Source organism: Helianthus annuus, chromosome 11 (genome assembly GCF_002127325.2).
Source record: "Helianthus annuus cultivar XRQ/B chromosome 11, HanXRQr2.0-SUNRISE, whole genome shotgun sequence".
Classification (NCBI taxonomy): domain Eukaryota; kingdom Viridiplantae; phylum Streptophyta; class Magnoliopsida; order Asterales; family Asteraceae; genus Helianthus; species Helianthus annuus.
In genome coordinates, this window is record NC_035443.2 from 186,525,358 (window position 1) to 186,548,731 (window position 23,374).

The following is a 23,374-nucleotide window of genomic DNA, read 5'->3' on the forward strand; positions in this document are numbered from 1 at the left end:
GCTTCATGTATATCTAATTGCTCCAGCTCAAAATTTTTGTATGCAGTTAATGCCAATATTACCCTTATAGAGGTATGCTTTACCACATGAGAAAAACTTTCATTGTAATCCACACCAGCTCTCTGTGTGAAACCTTTAGCCACCAACCTTGCCTTGTATCTTGGCAATTCTCTTGGCATCCATTCTTTAACCTTCTAAATCCACTTACAGGATACAAGCTTCTGATCCTTTGGCTTATCCACTAACTCACAGGTTTCATTTTTATACAAGGACTTTATTTCTTCTTTCATTGTCACTTGCCATTTGTCTTTCTCAACAGAATTAATGGCTTCATTATAAGACAGTGGTTCATTTATACTATCATGTTCAATAACACTAAAGACAAATGCAGAAATATCCTCTTGTGTTCTAAACCTTACAGGTTTCACTATTTGTCTTCTTGTCCTGTCTTTAGCAATGCATTGCCATGATGACTGATCACTTGTATTCTCTGATGAAATATGACCACCTTGACCCACATTAGTCTGTTCAGAACTACTTTCAACATGTTCACTTGCTTCAGGTTCACTTGCCATAGGCTCTACCTCAACCTGAACTCTCTTGACTCTTTTATCAGATCCATTGATCACATCCTTGTATAACATTTCTTCTATGACTTTAACATTTCTGCTGTTAATAACATTTCCGAGCCTTGTTCTCTAGCTTACCATTATTTACATATGAATAAGCTAAAGAACCAAATACCTTCAAGTCTTCAAAATCTGTTACAGATAGACCTAACCACTTCCCCATAGGCACCATGATTTCAATGGCTGAAGATGGTGACCTATTAATGACATGTGCAGCAGTCTTTAAAGCTTCAGCCCAAAAACTTTTAGGTAGCCCAGATTGATGAACCATACGCCTAACTCTTTCAAGTAGGGTCCTGTTCACCCTTTCTACAAGACCATTTTGTTGTGGGGTTCCAGGTATTGTTAGATGCCTAGCAATACCTTTGTTTCTACAAAAACTGTGAAACTCATTACTGCAGAATTCCAGACCATTGTCTGTTCTTAGTTTCTTTACCTTTCTTTCAGATTGTGTCTCTACAAGAACTTTCCACTCCTTGAATTTTTCAAATGCTTCATGCTTGTGTTTTAAAAGATACACCCAGCCCTCCTTGAGTAGTCATCAATCAAGGATAAGAAATACAAAGCTCCTCCTAAAGACATGGTTCCTGTTGGCCCCCATAGATCTGCATGAACATAATCTAGGACCTCTTTTGTGTCACAACCCCCGTCCCCTTACACAAAGACAGGGACGGGCGGCCGCGGCCAGTTTCGGTGGTATCCTATTATTGTCTAATTTGGCAGCGGAATTTTCATTAGGACCGTAGTTAGGAAATATTTTATCAGAGTAAAATACCACATTTTCATATTAAACACACGGGATAAACCCAAGTTTGCAGTACACTCAGTTTCATAGGAATAAATCCTATTTTTATTTAATAAAAACATCTATTTTATTTTAGGTAACTTTATTGCCACTTTTCCAAGCCTTCAGTGCTGTCCAGCTGGCTTCTATTTGGCTTTTACATATTGTTACCTGAAACGCGTTTAAAAACATTTTGTCAGTGGGAAATACTGGTGAGTGAATCCAGTTTAATCAAGTTTAAATAAGAACCATTGTACAGTATTGAGGGCGGTCTCGCAATTACATTTATTTCTAAGTTATACCAATTACCACCCACGGTACTGTCAAACCTGACTTGTGGAAATGTTACTCCTTGACCAGGTGGTAACAAATCTTGTATACAAAACCCCAACATACCGACGATAATTGTATCCTTACAAATACTCAATAACTGCTTAATATATAATTAATTAAGTGAGGTTTTGTAAAAACAGTTTGTAAAAAGGAGATTACTCACATTGCTGTCTTAGATTTTCTGTAAGGGTTTCCTGGGAATTATGGTGTTAAGGTTAGTATTAGGTGAGCAAGTGGTGACCGTGGTATGCGCCTACACACCGCAAGTGGGACTAGGAGAACAAGAGAAAAAAGAGTTCTGGGATTGTCTAGATGTAGTAGTAAGGGCCATACCTAGGGAAGAGAAAATTTTTGTGGGAGGAGATTTTAACGGGCACATTGGTAAGGACAGTGATGGCTTTGAGTTAGTACATGGGGGTTTTGGTTTTGGCGATAGGAATGACCCTGGTAGAGACCTTCTAGACTTCGCTGCAGCTCATGACCTAGGTATTATAAACTCGTTCTTTAGGAAGAGGGAATCTCATTTGATCGCTTTTAATAGTGGAGGACGTAACATGCAAATCGACTATCTGCTAATGAGGCAGGAAGATCGACGGATGTGGAGGGACTGCAAGGTTATACCAAGGGAGACTGCAGCGGCTCAACACCATTTGTTAGCAGATATAGCCATAAAACCAAGGCTAACTATGGGGGAGAGGAAAACCCGACCTAGGATCCGTTGGGGAGACCTGAAAGGAGAAAAAATTACGGTGTTTAAAGATAAAGTTCACACGATGACATCGATGCAACTAGGTGACGACGCAAACCGGATGTGGGAGGATATGGCGACAACGATCACTACGGTGGCAAATGAGACGCTAGGGGTAACAACAGGAAAGACTAGTGGGCATAAGGAGTCCTGGTGGTGGAATGGAGAAGTGCATGCCAAAATAAAGGCTAAGCAACAGAGTTTTAGAGATCTTTTGAGGTGCACAGTTGAGGAGGAGCGGCTGAGGGTGAGGGAGATATACAAGAAGGCAAAAAGGGAAGCGAAAAAGGCGGTGACCGAGGCAAAAGACACAGCATATAAACAAATGTATGAACGTTTGGAAAGAAAGAGGGGGAGCATGATATGTTCAAGATCTCAAAAGCTAGGGAGCGAGGAAGACAAGACCTAGGAGTAGTAAAGTTTATCAAGGGAGAGGATGGATGTGTTTTAGTCAAGGCACATGACATTAAGTTGAGGTGGCAAACCTACTTCCGTAATCTTTTCAACGACGGTAGGGCATACCAACAAGATAGCAGCAATCCCAGGACCCAAAACCGACAACAGAATAATTGCTACAGCAGGAGGATCACACATGAAGAGGTGAGGATGGCACTTAGGAAGATGGGAAGAGGCAAGGCAGTAGGTTTGGACAACATACCGATTGAGGTGTGGAAGTGTTTGGGGGAAGAAGGAGTCCAATGGTTAACACTTTTGTTCAATAGTATTTTCAAGACTGGAAAAATGCCAGATCAGTGGAGGAGTAGTGTCGTGGTGCCTCTATACAAGAATAAAGGAGATGCTCAATGTTGTGGGAACTACAGAGGAATCAAACTGCTAAGTCACACTATGAAGCTCTGGGAGAGGGTAATTGAAACTAGAATTAGAAGAGAAACGCAGGTATCAGTAAACCAATTTGGATTCATGAAAGGGAGGTCAACTACAGAAGCGATACATATTCTAAGGACATTGATGGAAAAATATAGAGCGAAGAAGCAAGATTTACATATGGTGTTCATTCAGCTTGAAAAGGCATATGACACTGTCCCACGGCAACTAATTTGGGATAGTTTGGAGGGTCGAGGGCTACCTAGGAAGTATATAGACATAATTAAGGACACTTACGATAGAACAGAAACTAGTGTTCGCACGCCTGTAGGGGATACAAACTTCTTTCCTGTGGAGGTAGGACTCCACCAAGGGTCTGCATTGAGCCCTTTTCTTTTTGCGGTGGTCTTGGATGAGTTATCCAAGTTGATTCAGGAGACAGTTCCGTGGTGCATGCTTTTTGCAGACGATATTGTGTTGATTGCAGAAACCAAACAGTGCCTGAACGCGAGGGTAGAGGAGTGGCGAGTCGCTTTAGAGGGCAAGGGCCTAAGGATTAGTCGATCTAAGACTGAGTATCTCCACTGTGATTTCAGTAGTGTAGCCGATGACAGTGACATCCAAATCACCATTGAGGATCAATTGGTCCCACAGGCAACTAAATTTAAATATTTGGGCTCGTTTGTACAGAGGGATGGTGACATAGATAGTGATGTTACCCATCGCATACAGGCTGGCTGGTGTAGATGGAGGGCAGCCAGGGGAGTATTGTGCGATAGGAGGTTCCCAACTAAACTAAAGGGGAAATTTTACAGGGTAGCAGTTAGGCCAGCTATGCTATATGGAACAGACTGTTGGGCTATCAAGAAGACGCAGGCACGCAAGATGGAGGTAGCAGAGATGAGGATGCTGAGGTGGATGTGTGGACACACGAGGTTGGATCGGATAAGAAATGAGGTTTTTAGGGAGAGATTAGGAATGGCTAGTATATCGGACAAGATTAGGGAGGGGAGATTGAGATGGTTTGGGCATGTGAAGCGGAGGCAAACGACAGCACCAGTTAGAGTAGTGGAAACTCTTACTGTAGAGGGGAGGAGAGGAAGCGGCAGACCGAAACTGACATGGGAAGAGCAGATTAGGCATGATTTACTAGAGTTGCATCTTTCTGAGGACATGGTCCAAGATAGGACTTTGTGGAGGGGTAGAATTAGGGTTAAGGACTTCTAGAGGATATTGCAGTAAGGTCTTAGGTGTTTTTTAGGGACGTAGGTTTTTCTTTTTCTTTAAGTGACTTTACCAGTGATTGACTTCTTATGTATATGCCCGAATGATATTGTATGCTATTATACATTATTTACATTATACTGTGTCACTCAGATCCCTTTCTTAGTATAGGTGACTTCTTTTATCTATATTCTATTTTTCTATATTCTTTGACTTGATGTGTTGGTTTGTTGTTCGTTTTGGAGCTGAGGGTCTCTTCTGGAAGCAGCCTCTCTATCCCTAGGGATAGAGGCAAGGTCTGTCTACATCCCACCCTCCCCAGACCCTATGAGTAGCTTTGCTATTTGTGGGATATACTGGGTATGGTTGTTGTTGTTGTTGTATCTATAAATTACACAAATGCACACGTGCTAGTATAATAACTCATTTTAAAATTAGTAATACCCTCCCCGAGATGGCATTCCAACGACTACGTCGGGAAGAACCACGACAGCCGTTACGGAACCCTAGATCAATCGGGCAGAGTATCTAATATGTATCCAGGGTAGGGTTATGATACTTACAACGTAGCAGAACCTCGTTATTTAGGGGGTATTATACCGAGTATAGCTTCTACTACTTCAGAATTTGATTAGAAAGAAAAGAAATGAGCGAGTCAACTGAAAATCCAAGGCCTCCTTTATATAGGGTCTGATTTGGACCTTCTCGCGGCCCGCATAAGGGTAGCCAAGGGGCTACGCGGCCCGCGTCAAAGATGGTCAACGGCGTAGGTGATCCGGGTCACCTAGTAGGTTCAACACGAGTCGGACACGTGACAGCACCGGGTTTTGCCACACTTTCGATCTCTAGCGGCCCGCGTAAGATCCTAAGGGTTCTACGTGGCCCGCGACAAGGCCAAAAATTGATTTTTAATTATTTTTAATAATATTTAAGGTATTCGGGGTCCGTTTTCACGTATGGGGTGTTTTTAGGAACATATTGGGATACTCTAAATATTTTTAGGGTGTCGGGAAATATTACGAGGGTGTCGGTTTAGGGTTGTTATATTTTGACCTATGAACCCCCCTTGAGAACTTAACCTTATCTGCCTTTCCCATTATACAATTCTCACATAAACCAAATTCATAGTCTACCAAGTCTTTTATCACACCTTGCTTTATTAACTCCTTCATTCCTTGACTACCCATATGGCCTAACCTTTTGTGCCATAACATGGCAGTACTTTCTTTCTTTTCTGCTACTGCAACTTCACCACACATAGCATGACCATCTAAGACATAGATGTCATTGGCCCTTCTTGTACCAGTTAAAACTACCATAGACCCTTTTATAACTCTGGCCTTTCCATGCTTAAGACTAACAGTATAGCCATTACTTTCACAGGTACCCAAAGAAATTAAATTCTTGGTCAATTTAGGAATATACCTGGCATTGGACAACTCTACTTCAGTGCCATTGGTAAGTTTAAGAACAATTGTGCCATGCCCTTCTATCATACATGCCCTGTCATCTCCTAGCTTTACTGAGCCAAGATTTTCTTTCTTGAACTCCTTAAATAAACTTGTGTTTGGAGTCATACGATAAGATCCTCGAGAATCCATGATCCAATCATCTTTAGGACCATGATCTGTGACTACTAGTACATCTGCACTATCATATCCATCTAAAGATTCTTCAGAAGTCTGATGATGGCCTTGAGTCTTTGTTGAACTTGAAGATGAATCAAACTTCTTTTGCTTCTTGTTTCTTTGTGGGCAATCTCTTTTCAAGTGTTTCTCAGAACTACATATGAAACACTTTCTTTTAAACTTTGACTTTGATCTCTCTTGCCCCTTTTGTTTGAATGACCTCTGTTCAGTTCTTCCCCTTACAACCAGACCTTCACCAACATCTTCTTGTTCATCAGACTTCTTCTTCAATTCTTTAGAATTTAAGGCAGCTAAACATCTACCATGGATAACGAATCCCTCCCATACATAAGAGTATCCACAAAATGTTCATATGAACTCGGTAATGAAGTCAAGAATATGATTACTTGATCTGCATCATCTATACCTACCTCAATGTTTTCTAAATCAATAATGGGTTTATTAAACTCATCTGTATGATCTTCAAGGGACTTACCAGAAGCCAAATTGAATGTATATTTCTTTAGATACAACCAATTAGCCAGTGACTTCGTCATGTACAGGCTTTCTAGCTTGGTCCAGATTCAGGCAACTGTAGTCTCCTTTGAAACCTCCCTGAGTACTCTATCTCCGAGACTCAACACAATCTCGCTGTGAGCCTTTTCCAATTATCTCCTTCTTCTCCTTGTCTGTCAGATCTCCTGGAAGCTTATCTTCCCCTTTTAGGGCATCTACAACCCCATTATGAACTAATAGGGCCTTCATCTTCATCCTCCACAGGCCAAAATCGTTTTTACCGTCAAACTAATCAAGAACAAGCTTTGTTGTTGATCCCATCATGAATAATCAAAATTTCTGATCAATCTTCAATGAAATTCTCTCAAAATCGAGCCACCGTGGCCCTGATACCAATTGTTGAACAATAACACAAGAATCTCACCAACGATTAACACTCAATTCATTATTCAAACAAACGATTCAAGAAGAATTACAGACTCAATACCTAACCCTAATCCCCAATCTACCTTTTATACAGATTAGCAACAGCTAATAACTGCCTAAACAGACATCTTAACGAACATCTTTCTAGATTGACACTTATGACACCTGCGCATTATTAAACATTCTAAATAAGAACATGACTTATGCAGAAGTTACACAACAGACCCTCTACTTACAAAAACAGTCTAAAAGAAGTTAGACTTTCTCCAACTTATCCCAACAATTATGTTGGCCGTTCAAAAAAAAAGATCAATTAAACTATATATATATATATATATATATATGTATGAATAAAAAAGAGGTTATAAATGAACTATATATGAATACAAAAAGGATAAGTCCTTACTAATATATAACAACGTTAAGAGTATAAGTCAACGAAAATGTAATTGTTTTTAACATCAAAACGAAGCCATTTTATTCAATACCACCAAACATACAGCCACATGATCCACCCTAGCAAGTAGTTAAACTGGCCAAAAATAGAAACAAAAAACAGAGTAGTTGCAACCCATAACTTGTAACACCAAAACCTTTCCGTTTCTACCCAACCATATCCTCCAAATTGTCATTAAGAAAACTGCATACATGGCTTCCTTTTTGTTCTTCGACCCTTTCGCCGACTTGCATAAGTCCAGCATTTGATTCAACGACACAAACTGGAATGGAACTGGAACCTCCAGCCATACACATATACGTGACCACATTATTCTGGCCCAAATGCACTCAGCAATGATATGATATGGTCCACCGATTCCAACCCCAAATCATCTCTTGCATCTCCCATCTCCCACAATTATACATCTTCTTGCAAGAGCATTGTATGTAGGAATACTTTTACTAACCATTCTCCACACAAAACAATTTACCTTCAGGAATGCTATTGAGCTCCACCTGAAGTTTCAATATAGAGAACTCCCCAGCCATGTTTCCAAACTCCCAACCTTTTATATTCTGATTCATCAACATATCTCTTAGCCAAGCCGCTTGGTTAATCTCTTTGATCATGTCGAATAGCCTTCTCAACGCAATGTCCCAAAGTATTCCATGTTCGGTCCTTCTATAACTTTTATTAACTCTGACTGATTTTACCTTACGTATAGAAAACACATCGGGAAATTAGTCATTTAGCTTGCAGCCTGGAATCCAGTTAGGAAGCTAGAATCTAGCTGACTCTGCCTTCCCCACTTAGCATACATACTTTATTTCCAGATCGATGCCCCTGTTGCAAAATTCTCTATTTATTGACCCAATAGCATTCCATACACCAGGCAGAGTTTTCTTACTAGGAACCAGCCCCCCGAGCTCCTTCCTTTCATATTACATCAATAACATTAACCCAAAGCGGTTCCCGGATGATTTGTAGCCCCACCACCATTTTGAGAGGAGGCCTAAGTTCATATATTCAAAGTAAATGTAATCGTCGTACTATTTTTTTTCGCAAAATCAAATCAAGATATGATACAAACATACATACCTTTTCATGCTACCCTTCACGCTGGTGCGAACAACACTTCTTTAGCTTTTCAACATTCAAATGGCACAATTACTCAAAAAAGAAAGTAACTAAATGATGGATCTTCCAACTTCATGCTAGATTTGAGCAAAATTCATGAAGTGTACAACCAAAATAAAATAATATATGGATAAGAACCCTTAAACCAAAATCGACGATGTATAAATTAGAATCACGTATTGTTGGGTGAATTGGTGTGGAGGCTCGATCAAGGGAGGGCGGCCAACCCTAGCTTTGAGTCGGCCCACACATCTTTATTTGGCAGTTAAATTAGGATTTCAATTTAGTCAGCCCTAGTTATCTCTATGTGGGCTTGGGCCTAACTTGGGTTTCCAAGCCCTAGATTAGTCTCTATATATTGATATCATTGTACTTGTAATTCCTTGAGCACCTGAATGATAAAGAACGATAGTTGCAGCACAGTGGACGTAGGTCAGCCGACCGAACCACTTTAAATCTTCGTGTCGTTTATAGCTTTCGTATGTGTGTGTTCAGTTTCGTGTGTGTATTCAATCCTAGTGATACTAACAACTGGCATCAGAGCCAAAGCTCTTGATCGGGATTACACGAGAACCACCACCTTCAGTTCTTTCGCCGTCAGCCACCTAGTCAACCATCGCCGCCACCCTAGCGACGCTAGGGTTCTGCCGCCGTTGCAGAAGAAGTTTTGGGTTCTGTTTTTTCAAAAGCTTTAACAACCGGTCATGAAACCGTTTTCATTTGAAGATTGGCCCCTTTCTTGAAGCTTATGGGATTTCGATGGATGAATCCCAAGCCCTTGTCGATTGGGTGCCCCCTTAGGTTTAAAAATAGTGGGTTTTTGTTACTTGCTCACCTTTTCATTTTGATTCAAAATGTGTTCATATTCCATAACATTATATAGATTTTCCATAGAAAACTACTAATCTTCAATTTACACCCGTATCCTGGACGAATTATCGCCACCAATCATTTTCGTGTGTACAAGCTAGAAATGAAACGTCTCGTGTATACAAGCTACAAATGAAACGTCCAATTTCTCTGATAGAATCTATATGCATAGCATTTTAATCAGACAAGGCATATGATATTGTTTCTATCATCTCTTAATTTCCTTGTCCGTACTCATTAATTTTCTACCAAATTTGACGTGTAATTTACTGTTAAATTCATTTGATGGTTTTAACTATATATTATCTTTGAACACCAATTTTGTCAACATCTTATGATCTATTATATTAGCAATTTCTTCATTGTTTTATAGTTTGTTACTTACTTAGTACATAGTTTTTCATCACCAATTTGTAGTTATTATTTCAAATTTACAGTTTTGAGCAGTAACTTATTTTTCTCTGAAATGATGTCTTAAAGGAGGAGCAAGTACAACAATCGGGTAAGGATCAAGTTGACGACAAACTTGAGAAAGCAAGGCATGAAATTCTTGTAAGACACTAAGACCTTTCTATCTTTCTTACTTCATTTTTTTTGTTAGTGAAATGTTTAGAAAAGATAAAATCCATAAATTGAAATACATTAGATAAAATTTGAATATGATAAATTTGGAACAATCACGTTTATCATTTACCAGATAAAAAACAATAGAGATACTCAATTATTATAAACTGGGTTAGAAACTTGTGTATTATAGAGGGTTGAGTTAATGAGATATTAAATAGTTATTAATAAACCTTAAAAATAAAATAAATAGTCGAGAAAATAAGTATTAAGAAAATAAGAGAGACTCTGAGATGGAGTTAACCCAGTAGACTAAAATGAAAACATTAAAAACCTTTGGACTAAACTTAACCAGCAAAATAACATAAACCAGAAAAACTAAAATAACGTTTAACACTAAAATTTAAAAGTCCAAAATATTTTTTCTAATCAACCCCACTAATCCTTATTTAAATAACAAAATAAATAAAGTTATACACCTGACAAGTCGTCACACCGGAAAAGATGATTTGAAAATGGTTGTAACTATTGCTATCACCGTTTTGCCAAATACTATTTGTTTATTTAACTCCAACCTTTTGTCTGGTTGACCGGACCAAAACGCTGCGCTATGGCCACAGCTCGACACTGCAGGATATGCATGTAAGACAAAATAGTCTTTTTTAATGTGCATATAGGCATTTGGGTGTGCCAATAGGTACACCCCTCTTAAATTCATGAGAGGTAGCTTATTTGAAAGGTGGCTTTCCTTAAGTAGAATACTGCCAGCAACTTGCTGTAAGATATGTATGCAAATAAAGAGATAAGGTTGGTCAACTTAAGTCAAACAAGCAATGTTTTTATATTATTGAGTAAACTCTCAAAATGGTCTCTAAAGTTTGGTGACTTTTGTCACTTTAGTCTAAAACTCAAATCTTTTGAATTTGGGTCCTAGTGGTTTTAATTTTGTTGTCATTTTCATCCAAAATCTAGTAAGATTTTTCAGTTAAATCTAGTTTTTTTTGTTGTCTTTTTTCTCCCTTTTAATGAAGGGCAAAATGGTTAGATTTTTTTAATTCGTTATAATAAAATGTTAAAATGTCATTTTGCCATTCACTAAAAGGGGAGAAAAAGACAAAAAAAAAAAAAAACTGGATGTTAACTGAAATATCTTACCAGATTTTGATTTTGGATGAAAATGGCAAAAAAATTGAAACCATAGGGACCTGAATTCAAAAGGTTGGAGTTTTGGACAAAAGTGACCAAACCTCAGGGACATTTTGACTTTTTCTTAGGATTCAGAAAGCAAACATGTTTGCTAAATAAATCAATTGATATTAAATGAAAATGGTAATAAAATTGAAATTTAGAGACACAGATTCAAAAGGTTTAAGTTTTGTACTAAAGTGACAAAAATGACTAAACCTCAGAGACCATTTTAGCAGTTTACTCCTTTGAATTAATAGCACTAATAATTATATTTTATATAAATTATATGTAGAAAGAATGTAACAAATAATAATAAATATAAGACATGAAAACACGTATTACAAATATCCCCACCAAATTATGAATTTTGTCCTTGAAATTGTTCCGTTCGCTTCGCTGAATGGACGAGGATACTTTGCTTTTATTTCTTTAGTCAATTCCCATGTTCTTTCTAGTCCTTTTTGACCTTGCCATTGCACTAACACCATTGGTATAACTTTCCTTCTTAATTTTCACACTTGTGTATCCAAAATCTTTACCGGTTGTTCTGTAAAATAGAGTTTCTCATTGACTTGAACATCTTTTAGTGGAATAGCTTGAGTTGGGTCAGCCAAACACTTGTGTAAATTAGACACGTGAAAGGTATCATGAATTCCTTTCGATGTCTCGAGTAATTTTAACTTGTATGCTACACTCTGACTTTAGAAATAATTTTATAAAGACCAATGTATCTTGGGCCGATTTTCCTCTTTTCCTAAATCTCACAATGCCTTTCCATGGAGAAACCCTTTAACATAACATAGTCTCCAACTTTAAATTCTAAAAGTCTTCTCCATCTATTAGCATAACTTTTCTGACGATCTTAAGCTTCTTTTAATCGTTGCTTAATTTGTACTATCTTATTAGTTGTTTCTTGTATAATTTCTGGGCCATACAACTGACTTTCTCCTACTTCGGTCCAACAGAGTAGGGTTCTACACTTTCTACCACATAAAGCTTCAAATGGCGCTACTTTGATCTAGCGTGGTAAATATTATTGTAAGAAAATTCAATTAATGGTAGGTGAGTATCTTAACTACCACCAAAGTCAATTACACACCCGGCTTCAATTGATTCAAGTGCCTAATTCTTTCTAGAAACAAGTCCAAAACCTTGATGTGAATCGAATATCTCTATTATTGACAGTGGCACACCGTGTCGGTTAACAATTTCATTTATATACATTCTAGCTAAACCTTTCTAAAGAGTAACTTTCATTGATGGGTAGAAAATGTGCTAATTTGGTTAGCCTATCTACTATAACCCATATTGTATCATGCCCTTTCAGTTTCTTTGGAAGTTTAGTGACAAAATCCATGGTTATTGTCACACCCCAACTGATGGCGGAAACATCGGGATGAGACGAACAAATTGCTCAAAACATCATAACACTATGTGGCAATATAAATTAAAAATTGGATTTCATAAATTGCTAAAGTATAATACAAGAAATCAACGTAATTGTTTCAAATGTACAACATCAAAATAGTTTAATCTAGGTGTGTTTCTAAGTCCACTTAAATCTTGTTTCATCTTGTAACATCACTTCATCAATTAACCTGCAACATGTATTAAAATAGTGTTCAATGCAAAAGCAAAGGCGAGTATACAAGTTTGACTTCATAGCATAATAGAATAAAAACTCATATCCAACATGTTACATAATGAATAAATTTACTAGCAATGCAATTTTTGGCGTACAATATGATCAAACCCATGAATACAACGCATAAAATAGCCTAATCCCAATAGTTTAGCGGGGTGGTAATGTTTAACTTAACAATACCCAATAGAATAGAATAGCGGGCGGGATGTTAATCCTATAGCGCTATAATTGTTAAGGTGGGCTAGCAAAGTTAATGAGCATACAACGTTCCAAATCGTTCATAGAGCATACAAGCATAGCAAATATTCACAATAGTTTCATGTGTCGTTCACAGATAGAGTATGTTTTGTTTAAGCATAAAAGTTGTTTTGAATAGGCATACATGTTGCATCCCAAAGTGTAAAGGGGAAAAAGGGATCGAGTATACTCACAATATTGCAAATTCTTCCGATTATCCGATTATTGACGAGTGAAAGGGATATGGAAGAAGGAACACCAAGGTCACCGTGAACTGCTGTCGTCCGTCATCGTCGATCACGGATGTGGACGGCCGGACCCGAGAACGAGGTGAGAACGAGGGGGGTGCCGTTTTCAGCCATCCACATCCACCATCACCGCCGCCGCGAGCAGCGGCGCCACTCTTTTGTTCGTCGCGGTTTAGGGAGGGAACGAGAGGAAGCAGAGGGGTGTTTCACCAGAGAAAGGAAAGGGCTGGTGAGTTGTGGATTGAAGGATGTTGGTGCTTGCCGGAAATCCGACCGGAGAAGATGAGGGGTCGAGGGGGTGAGCTCAGATGGTTGTTTTGTGTGTGTAACTTAGAGAAAGGTGGAGGGTGTTGTGTGTGATTTGTTGCAAATGCTCAGTATGTGTGCTTTGGAAAGAGGTGAGTTCTCTATGTTTGTTTGATTCAGTTGTAGAGAATCAAAGGAAAAGGAAGGAGGATAGGGTCTAGACACAAAAGAGAGGGAGAGAAGTTGCTGAACGGTTGTTACAAATTTATTTAGGGTTTTACTAGCCATATATACTTAGGGTTTAATTAGTGGGTTTGGGCTTGGGCCCAAGGCCGACAAGCCCAATCCCCGTGTTTAGTGGCCTGAATTCTCTTTTGAACTCGTTTTTAAAATATGAGCACTCCGTAATGTCGTAAAATGATGGTTTAGTATTTTTAAAACACATAAAAAATTTGGTCGGTTGCGTAAAAAGCGATGTTTTCCGTTTTTAATCCATTCTTCGATATGATTTTCGACCGCGATTCTAAACACAGAAAAACAATCAAGTCATTTCTAAAATGAAAAAAAAAACGGAAAGAGCGGAGCGTTACAGTCTCCCCTACATTAGGAAATTTCGTCCCGAAATTTATTCAGAAGGAAGACTTGAAAGGGTTTTGGCAAACAGGAGGGGATTGCTTAAAATTGAGGCTTTGGAGTTGATACAACATAGGATAATTGAGGTATAAGGGTGAACGATTGATCTAATAAACGAGTATGAGTATAAGAGTAACATAAGTATCGGGTAGACGAAAGTAGTGTGCAAAAAATGAAGTCTCGTCGTGGATAATCGGATATAATGCATTTGTAAGATGTTTATAGTTTGTATTAGGTCCAAAAAGGTCTGCAAAACACTGAATTTCTCACGACATGTTTTACGAGAGTTTGGTAACATGGTGAAAACACTTATATATAGGAAGTACCAACGGCGTATCCACCATGTTTTGACCACATTACGTCTGTTTCGTATTCGGTGTCATGTTACGTTTCGTGTCTTACCATACGCAGTAGCACATTCTATGGTTCTCATACGTCCATTACTATAATCCCGTGTGCACCCGCGATTATACCAATCGTCGCATGATTCGCATAGCTTGTACTAGTTGCGTATGAATCAAGGTATACATAAATTTTGAAAATAACATTGCGTGTGTAAAGAAATGTAGCCTGTAAGCATGTTTGCGTTCCAAATAGTATAAGACCAACGGAAGCGAATCCCTTGGGTTTCGCTCGCGTACAGCCGCATGTGTATAAATTTTGAGTAAAACGAAAAGCATGATCATGGTATAAGTTTTAACATGAATATGCATGTGAGCATAACACAAAAGCACGAATAAGAGTATGATTACAAGTATAAGCATAACGTGTATGAAAAAAAAATGAGTATAAACGGGAGTACAATTTGAGCATATACGAATGAACGTGAGCATAAACATAAATCGTATAAATGGGGGCATATATATGAGTATGTGTATAACATAAGTCGTATAAATGCGAGTATAACCATGAATATAAGCGTAAACATAATTGTATTTGCATGAATAAAATGCACGGGTGTGAATATGAGTTTAAGCATAGTTGAATAAGTATGAGTATAAGTAGGATGTGTGAGTATAAACATGAATATGAATATTAGTGTAAACGTAATTGCACAAATGTGTGTGTAAGTATAATTGTATTAATATGAACAGAAACTTGGATATAAGTGTAGTATAAATGTGTAATTTGGGAACATGAGTATAATATAAAACGTATGAATATGGATATGATTATGAAAATAAACATAAATGTGTAAATATAAATATAAGTGTAGACATAAGATGTATAAATACGAATACGGATTTGAGTGTAATATGTAATGATTTTGTTTATGGTATGAATCGTAATTTACGAATTTAAACATGTAAAAGCCAAGAAGTTTTGAGTATGAAGGTAAAAATGAGTGTATAAGTGAAATTGTCGTGAGATATAAACTAAAACACGTAAAATGATATACACATATAGTTGTTTGAGCAAAACATGAAGTTAAAACAGATTGAGTTATCAGGAAATATAGACTCTAGCTTGTGAATGTAAAGGGAGTATAACACGTCTATTGGTTATGTGGAAAGTACTTTGTAAAGGAATGGAAATGCTACTACGGTTTTAAAAGAGTTTACATAAGTTGAAAATTTGTCGATTCTTATGAAGTTTCCTTGCCCACGTGTTTTGAATTTAATTTACGTATCGAGTGAGGTTTTGAAAAGGTTCTAGAGAGTAATAAGTTTGCATCGTTTTAAGTAACTTTGTGTTAGAAATTTTGAAACTTACAGCTTCTTGTGAAAAAGTTGATCCCTAGAGAAAGGAATTTGGTACATGAACTTAGTGATTGTTGAAAAATGTTTCTTTGGTTTTGAAAAGGAATTTTAGTAAATCATTGAATAATATTGATAGTAATTTATAGGTGTGTGCGAAAAAGTTGATTTGATTCTTAATTGAGAATAACAATCTCTAGTTTAATGGTGTGAGAGGAGCGTGTTTCAATGTTTACGTTGATTGGTGAATTTGTGGGCAACGGATTTATTAAACCGACTAGGTTGACAAGTAGTATTTCGTGAAATTTTGAAAATCGAGGGACACGCGTTTATGGTAACATTAAAATTTTTGTGTATGCGAGTGATGTGAAGATAGGTTATAGAATAAGAGGTACGTTTAAATAAATGAAACATTTTGAAATACATGATAAATGATTTAGGTATAAGCATGATCATGTTTACATAATATAGCCTATTAAAAGAAAGTGTGGTAACGATCACCTAGGTAAGGGAATCACCCCAAATCCGTTGGTGAGGTCTTTGTAAGATGAGAAAAGAAGCGGAGTTAATCGTCAAGGTAAGGATATCAGTCATATCTCGATGATATGTCTCTACTCGTTTACAAAGCATAAATAAAATTACGTGAAATCATGCATGCTAATAACATATAATCGTATGAAAAGTAAGAGTATGATGTTGCGCAAAAACGAAATCTTGAAAAATTGTTCAAAATTGACAAAAGATCGAAAATAATAAAGCGTGTAAGCTCAAATAAACTTGGATGGTTCCAAATTGAACATTGACTAACCAAAGTGGTCGAAAGGTCTTTTGAAATTAACAACATGCTTTGGCCTAATAGGTGAAATACTCTCGCCGACAAGTCGGTTAACGGTATTTACCCTTCCGGTTACTACATGTCCCAAATCAATTGAAATTTCGAGACTTGGCGGGATTTATGAAAATCAAAGAGTGGAACCAGTCGACAAGGTGCGGGTTTCACCCCTAACTTGGTGATTTAGTATCCTAAGTGTGGTTGGTACTCGTCGGGTCAAAATTTGATTTCAACACTTTGACGAGGGTCCACCAGAATTCAAAATTTGAATTTCTCCATCAAGGTGAGGATTTCACTCCTAAATTGGTGGTGAATTTCGTGTAAGAAAAGAAAGGTAGAAGGATCGAGAGTCATTCACCAAATTGTGGGTTTCACGCCTATTTTGGTGAAGTCGTCTCGTTTGTGTATTATGAGTGTTTTTGGATTTAGAAATATCGAGTAAAATGCGTGAGGGAAGTGTATGTCAAAGGAATACGCAAACAAGTATAAACACGTAAGAGGGCATATCAATAATGGTACATAAATAATGAAATGATAAATCAAGTATTAACACATAGATAAATAGGTCAAGAATAATACGTAAAGGATCGAACAACGAATCAAGTATTAACACATATTAAGACAAGCATTAATGCATAAGAATAACATGTCGAATATTACCAACGAGTGATATACATGTTTAAAAGAGCATAAATAAGAAACAAATAAAGTATCATGTAATAGTTCAAGCAAAACATACGAATAAGGCTCTAAAACTATAGACTAGGTAAAAGCATTCCTACTTTTCCTAATTCCCTATAGTTATGGCTCTGATACCAATCTGTCACACCCCAACTGATAGCGGAAACATCGGGATGAGACGAACAAATTGCTCAAAACATCATAACACTATGTGGCAATATAAATTAAAAATTGGATTTCATAAATTGCTAAAGTATAATACAAGAAATCAACATAACTGTTTCAAATGTACAACAACAAAATAGTTTAATCTAGGTGTGTTTATAAGTCCACCTAAATCTTGTTTCATCTTGTAACATCACTTCATCAATTAACCTGCAACATGTATTAAAATAGTGTTCAATGAAAAAGCAAAGGCGAGTATACAAGTTTGACTTCATAGCATAATAGAATAAAAACTCATATCCAACATGTTACATAATGAATAAATTTACTAGCAATGCAATTTTTGCCGTACAATATGATCAAACCCATGAATACAACCCATCCAATAGCCTAATCCCAATAGTTTAGCGGGGTGGTATGTTTAACTTAACAATACCTAATAGAATAACGGGTGGGGCGTTAATCCTATAGCGCTATAATTGTTAAGGTGGGCTAGCAAAGTTAATGAGCATATAACGTTCCAAATCGTTCATAGAGCATACAAGCATAGCAAAAATTCACAATAGTTTCATGTCTAGTTCATAGATAGAGTATGTTTTGTTTAAGCATAAAAGTTGTTTTGAATAGGCATACATGTTGCATTCCAAAGTGTAAAGGGGAAAAAGGGATCGAGTATACTCACAATATTGCAAATTCTTCCGATTATCCGATTGTTGACGAGTGAAAGGGATATGGAAGATGGAACACCGACGTCACCGTGAACTGCTGTCGTCCGTCATCGTCGGTCACGGATGTGGACGGTCGGACCCGAGAACGAGGTGAGAACGAGGGGGTGCCGTTTTCAGCCATCCACATCCACCATCACCGCGAGCGGCGGCGCCACTCTTTTGTTCGTCGCGGTTGTAGTGAGGGAACGAGAGGAAGCAAAAGGGTGTTTCACCAGAGAAAGGAAAGGGCTGGTGAGTTGTGGATTGGAGGATGTTGGTGCTTGCCGAAAATCCGACCGGAGAAGATGAGGGGTCGAGGGGGTGAGCTCAGATGGTTGTTTTGTGTGTGTAACTTAGAGAAAGGAGGAGGGTGTTGTGTGTGATTTGTTGCAAATGCTCAGTATGTGTGCTTTGGAAAGAGGTGAGTTCTCTATGTTTTTTTGATTCAGTTGTAGAGAATCAAAGGGAAAGGAAGGAGGATACGGTCTAGACACAAAAGAGAGGGAGAGAAGTTGCTGAACGGCTGTCACAAATTTATTTAGGGTTTTACTAGCTATATATACTTAGGGTTTAATTAGTGGGTTTGGGCTTGGGCCCAAGGCTGACAAGCCCAATCCCCGTGTTTAGTGGCCTGAATTCTCTTTTGAACTCGTTTTTAAAATATGAGCACTCCGTAACGTCGTAAGATGATGGTTTAGTATTTTTAAAACACATAAAAAATTTGGTCGGTTGCGTAAAAAGCGCTGTTTTCCGTTTTTAATCCATTCTTCGATCTGATTTTCGACCGCGATTCTAAAAACAGAAAAACAATCAAGTCATTTCTAAAATGAAAAAAAAAACGGAAAGAGCGGAGCGTTACAGTTATTCTATCCTACTTCCATACTGTTAGTTCTTTTTGTTGCAATAATCCAACAGGCTTTTGATGTTTAACTTTTATTTGAAGGCAAGTCAAACACAACTCTATGTATTGAGCAATAGATCTTTTCATTCTAGAACACCAATAATGACTTTTCAGGTTCTTGTACATCTTATCTGATCCTGGATGTATTGTATATTTGGACCTATGGGCTTCGTCTAACAACTTATTTTGGATATCACCAATCTTTGGTATCCAAATTCTTTTATCAAACCTTAGAATTCCATCTTCCCCTTTGTCATCAACTTAAATTTCCCTTCATATGTTCTTTCTTGAGATGGTCATCTTTTAAAGCTTTAATTTGAATCTGATTTAAACAATTGATTTTAATATCCAATCTTAAGGCTTTTACCATTGGTTTGATTCTCTCCTTCGTGCGTAATGCATCATCGACTACATTAGCTTTGCCTGGATGGGATTCTAAATCCCTTGAAATTATACCAACAAAACACACTTAATTTTACAATTTTAGTCCTTAATTAATTCCATCCACCTTCTTTGTCTCATGTTTAACATTTTCTGGTCGAATATGTGTTATCGTCTATATATATCACACATTTGGTACCATATAAATAGTGTCTCCATATCTTAAGAGCAAACACTATGGCACCAAGTTCGTGGTCGTATGTGTAATTCTTTTCATGAATTTTTAGTTGTCGTGATGCATATGCTATTACCTTTTCCGTTTGCATCAACACACACAACCTAGACCAATATAAGATGCATAACAGTAAATTACAAAATCTTCATATCCTTCAAGTAGTGATAGGATCGCAATAGTGCTTAGCTTCTATTTGAGGGTATTGAAGGATTCTTCTTGCTTGGGACCCAATGGAATTTTGCTATTTTATGTGTTAAGCCTGTCAATGGAGTAGCAATCTTTGAGAAGCCTTGAATAAATCTTCACTAGTATCCCGCTAGCCCAAGAAAACTCCCAATCTCCATAGGCGTCTTTGAAGCTTCCCATTTGGATCTTGCTTCAATCTTTGTTGGATTAACTTGTATCCCCTTTTTGTTTATTATGTGCCCTAGGAATTGAACTTTTTTCTTTTGAGAATTCACACTTAGAAAATCTGGCATATAGTTTCTCTTTTCTTAAGATTTCTAGAATTATCGTTAGATGCTTAGCATGATCTTCTTGAGTTTTAGAATAGATAAGTATGTCATCTATAAAGACAATGACAAACCTATCTGGATACATTCTATAGACACTATTTATTAGGTTCTTGAATGGCCGTATCTAGTTCTAAAAGCAGTCTTAGGTACATTTTCTTCTTGAACCTTTAGCTGATGATATCCTAATCTAAGATCGATTTTAGAAAAATGACTCGCTACCTGAAGTTGATCAAACAAATCATCTATTCTGGGCAATGGATATTTGTTTTTAATGGTGATCTTATTCAGCTTGCGGTAATCAATGCACATACGCATCGTTCCGTCTTTCTTCTTAACAAACAGTACTCTAGCTTCGCAGGGTGATGACTTGGACGTAGAAAGCATTTATCTAATAGTTCCTGGAGTTGCTTCATTAACTCCTTCATTTCCCAAGGTGCTAAATGGTACGATGATTTAGCTACCGGCTTAGCTCCCGGTCTTAAATCAACTTTAAATTTTATATGTCGATCTGGTGGAAGACCAGACAACTCTTCTGGAAACACGTCTAGAGAGAGTGGTGTAGCGATGGCGGTGGTGGTGTGATGGTGATGGTGGTTCGATGGAGGTGCTGCCAAACCAGATTGTAAAGAGAGTTTGTAGAGAGAGAGAGAGAGAGAGAGAGAGAGAGTTTGTAGAGACAGAGAGAGTTTGTGAGTTTTATTTCTATTTATTTATTTAAGCGTATGTGGTAAAAGGACCAAAATATCCTTATGTGGGTCCACTTGTTCAGATTTAACCATGAAAACTAAGTTATAGCTAAAGGACGTAACGTGTAAAAGGACCAAAATATCCTTATATTTCTACATATACCCATTATATAATTTTGTACTACACAGTCGAAATTTATCCTACACACCTCGAAATATATCCTACACAACTCGTAATTTATCCTACAACTAGTAATTTATTCTACACTTTAAATTAGGTTGTTTTTTTAATTTGGAAAAAGTATATATATTTTGAAAATGAATTACAAATTTAATTTAGTTAGTTATTAAAGGGGAATAATACAAATTAATGATTTTTGTAAGTTACCTATATATCCTTGTATTAAAATTAAATGCAAATATTAAATGAAGTAAAATGAAGCATTCTTATTGGTTGAAACTTTTTTCTTTTTTCTTCTTACAAAAAATTATTCTCATATGAACCCTTCATTATATTATAAACCTTTTTTAAACAATGAAGATAAACATTATTTAAAATATTTATACATGAGGATCTTAGTTATTGAAATATATATATATATATATATTTTTTTTAAATCGTTATCATGATGTAGGTCTGAAAAGAAAGTTATCCACTTAATCAATCACAACCGCTAATAAAGTTTAGAAATGTTAATCAAGATCAAGAATTACAAAAGAAAAAGTTGGATATTAAAGTGTTTAGAGCATTCATATTGGTAAAAAAGAATTGGATATTTAAGTGTTTAGAGCATTCATATTGGAACCTCTATATCTATCTATATAATTTAATTAAAAACACATTTTACTGGTATATTTAGTCGGGATAGGCGGGAAAACTCTATGAAGATCATCACATGACGCTTCATATGTCCTCAATTTTATTTACTTTATTATATAATATAGATAGATATATAGTTTTTATAACATTTTTTTCCATATAATTGCTTACAAATACAACGTCCTAATACCACCCAAGTTATTGCTAAACCAGAGAAAGAATTGGAACTTTGATTAACACATAAAATTCTAATAAGACCCTCAATGTTTTTCCTTTCATTGTTCTATTATATCAATTCAACTTATCCGGTTTAACTCCCAACTTGGTTATAAATATATGAGTAAATTTCAAATTTTGTCCTTTATCTATATACCTAATTTCAAACGATGTTCTTTATCTTTAAAATTGACGAGTTTTATACTTATTGTTATAAGATATTACATGGTATGTCCATCACCCCTAACAAGTATTTTGAGTAAATTGCCATTTTAGTCCCTGAGTTTTGTCCAAATTTGCCATTTTAGTCCAAATAGTTTTTTTTGCCTCTGGGTCCCTGACTTTTCCCTTTTGTTGCCATTTTGGTTACATACACTAACTCCATCCAAAAACTCCATCTTTAACCAGGGTTATTTTGGGGATTTTCATTTTAAATGTTTTCTATTGCCATTTTGATCCAATTCCAAAACATCAAAAAAATTCCAAAAAATCAAAAAAATTCCAAAAAAATCTAAAAAATAATAAAATTCTAATAAATCATAAAAATTCTAAAAAAATACAAAAAATCCGTTTCGGCGCGAACCGTTTCGAGCTGAACGGTTTCGACGCGAACCGTTTCGACCCGTACCGATTCGACCCGAACCGTTTCGAGTTGAGCCGTTTAGACCCGTATCGTTTCGACCCGAACCGTTTCGAGCTGAATCGTTTCGACCCGAACCGTTTCGAGCTGAATCGTTTCGACCCGAACCGTTTCGAGCTGAATCGTTTCGACCCGAACCGTTTCGACACCTACCGTTTCGACCCGAACCGTTTCGAGCTGAGCCATTTTGACGCGAACCGTTTCGACCCGTACCGTTTCGAGCCGAACCGTTTCGAGCTGAATCGTTTCGACGCGAACCGTTTCGAGCTGAATCGTTTCGACCCAAACCGTTTCGACACGTACCGTTTCGACCCGAACCGTTTCGAGCTGAGCCGTTTTGACGCGTACCGTTTCGACCCGTACTGTTTCGAGCTGAACCGTTTCGACCCGTACCGTTTCGAGCTGATCCGTTACGAGCTGAACCGTTTCGAGCGGAACCGTTTCGAGCTGAACCGTTTCGAACCGAACCGTTTCTAGCTCAACCGTTTCGAGCCGTACCGTTTCGAGCTGAACCGTTTCGAACCGAACCGTTTCAAGCTGAACCGTTTCGAACCGAACCGTTTCGAGCTGAACCGTTT

The 23,374-nt window shown here is 37.2% G+C and overlaps 1 protein-coding gene across 1 annotated transcript in view; it reads left to right on the plus strand.

The window, feature by feature from the left end:
- LOC118484216 overlaps positions 1-23,374 on the plus strand; it is a 37,423-nt gene that overhangs the window by 8,263 nt on the left and 5,786 nt on the right. The window contains exon 6 of the mRNA XM_035980219.1: positions 10,040-10,111. Coding sequence (XP_035836112.1) covers positions 10,040-10,111 — 72 coding nt within the window. The remainder of the gene's footprint in view (positions 1-10,039; positions 10,112-23,374) is intronic.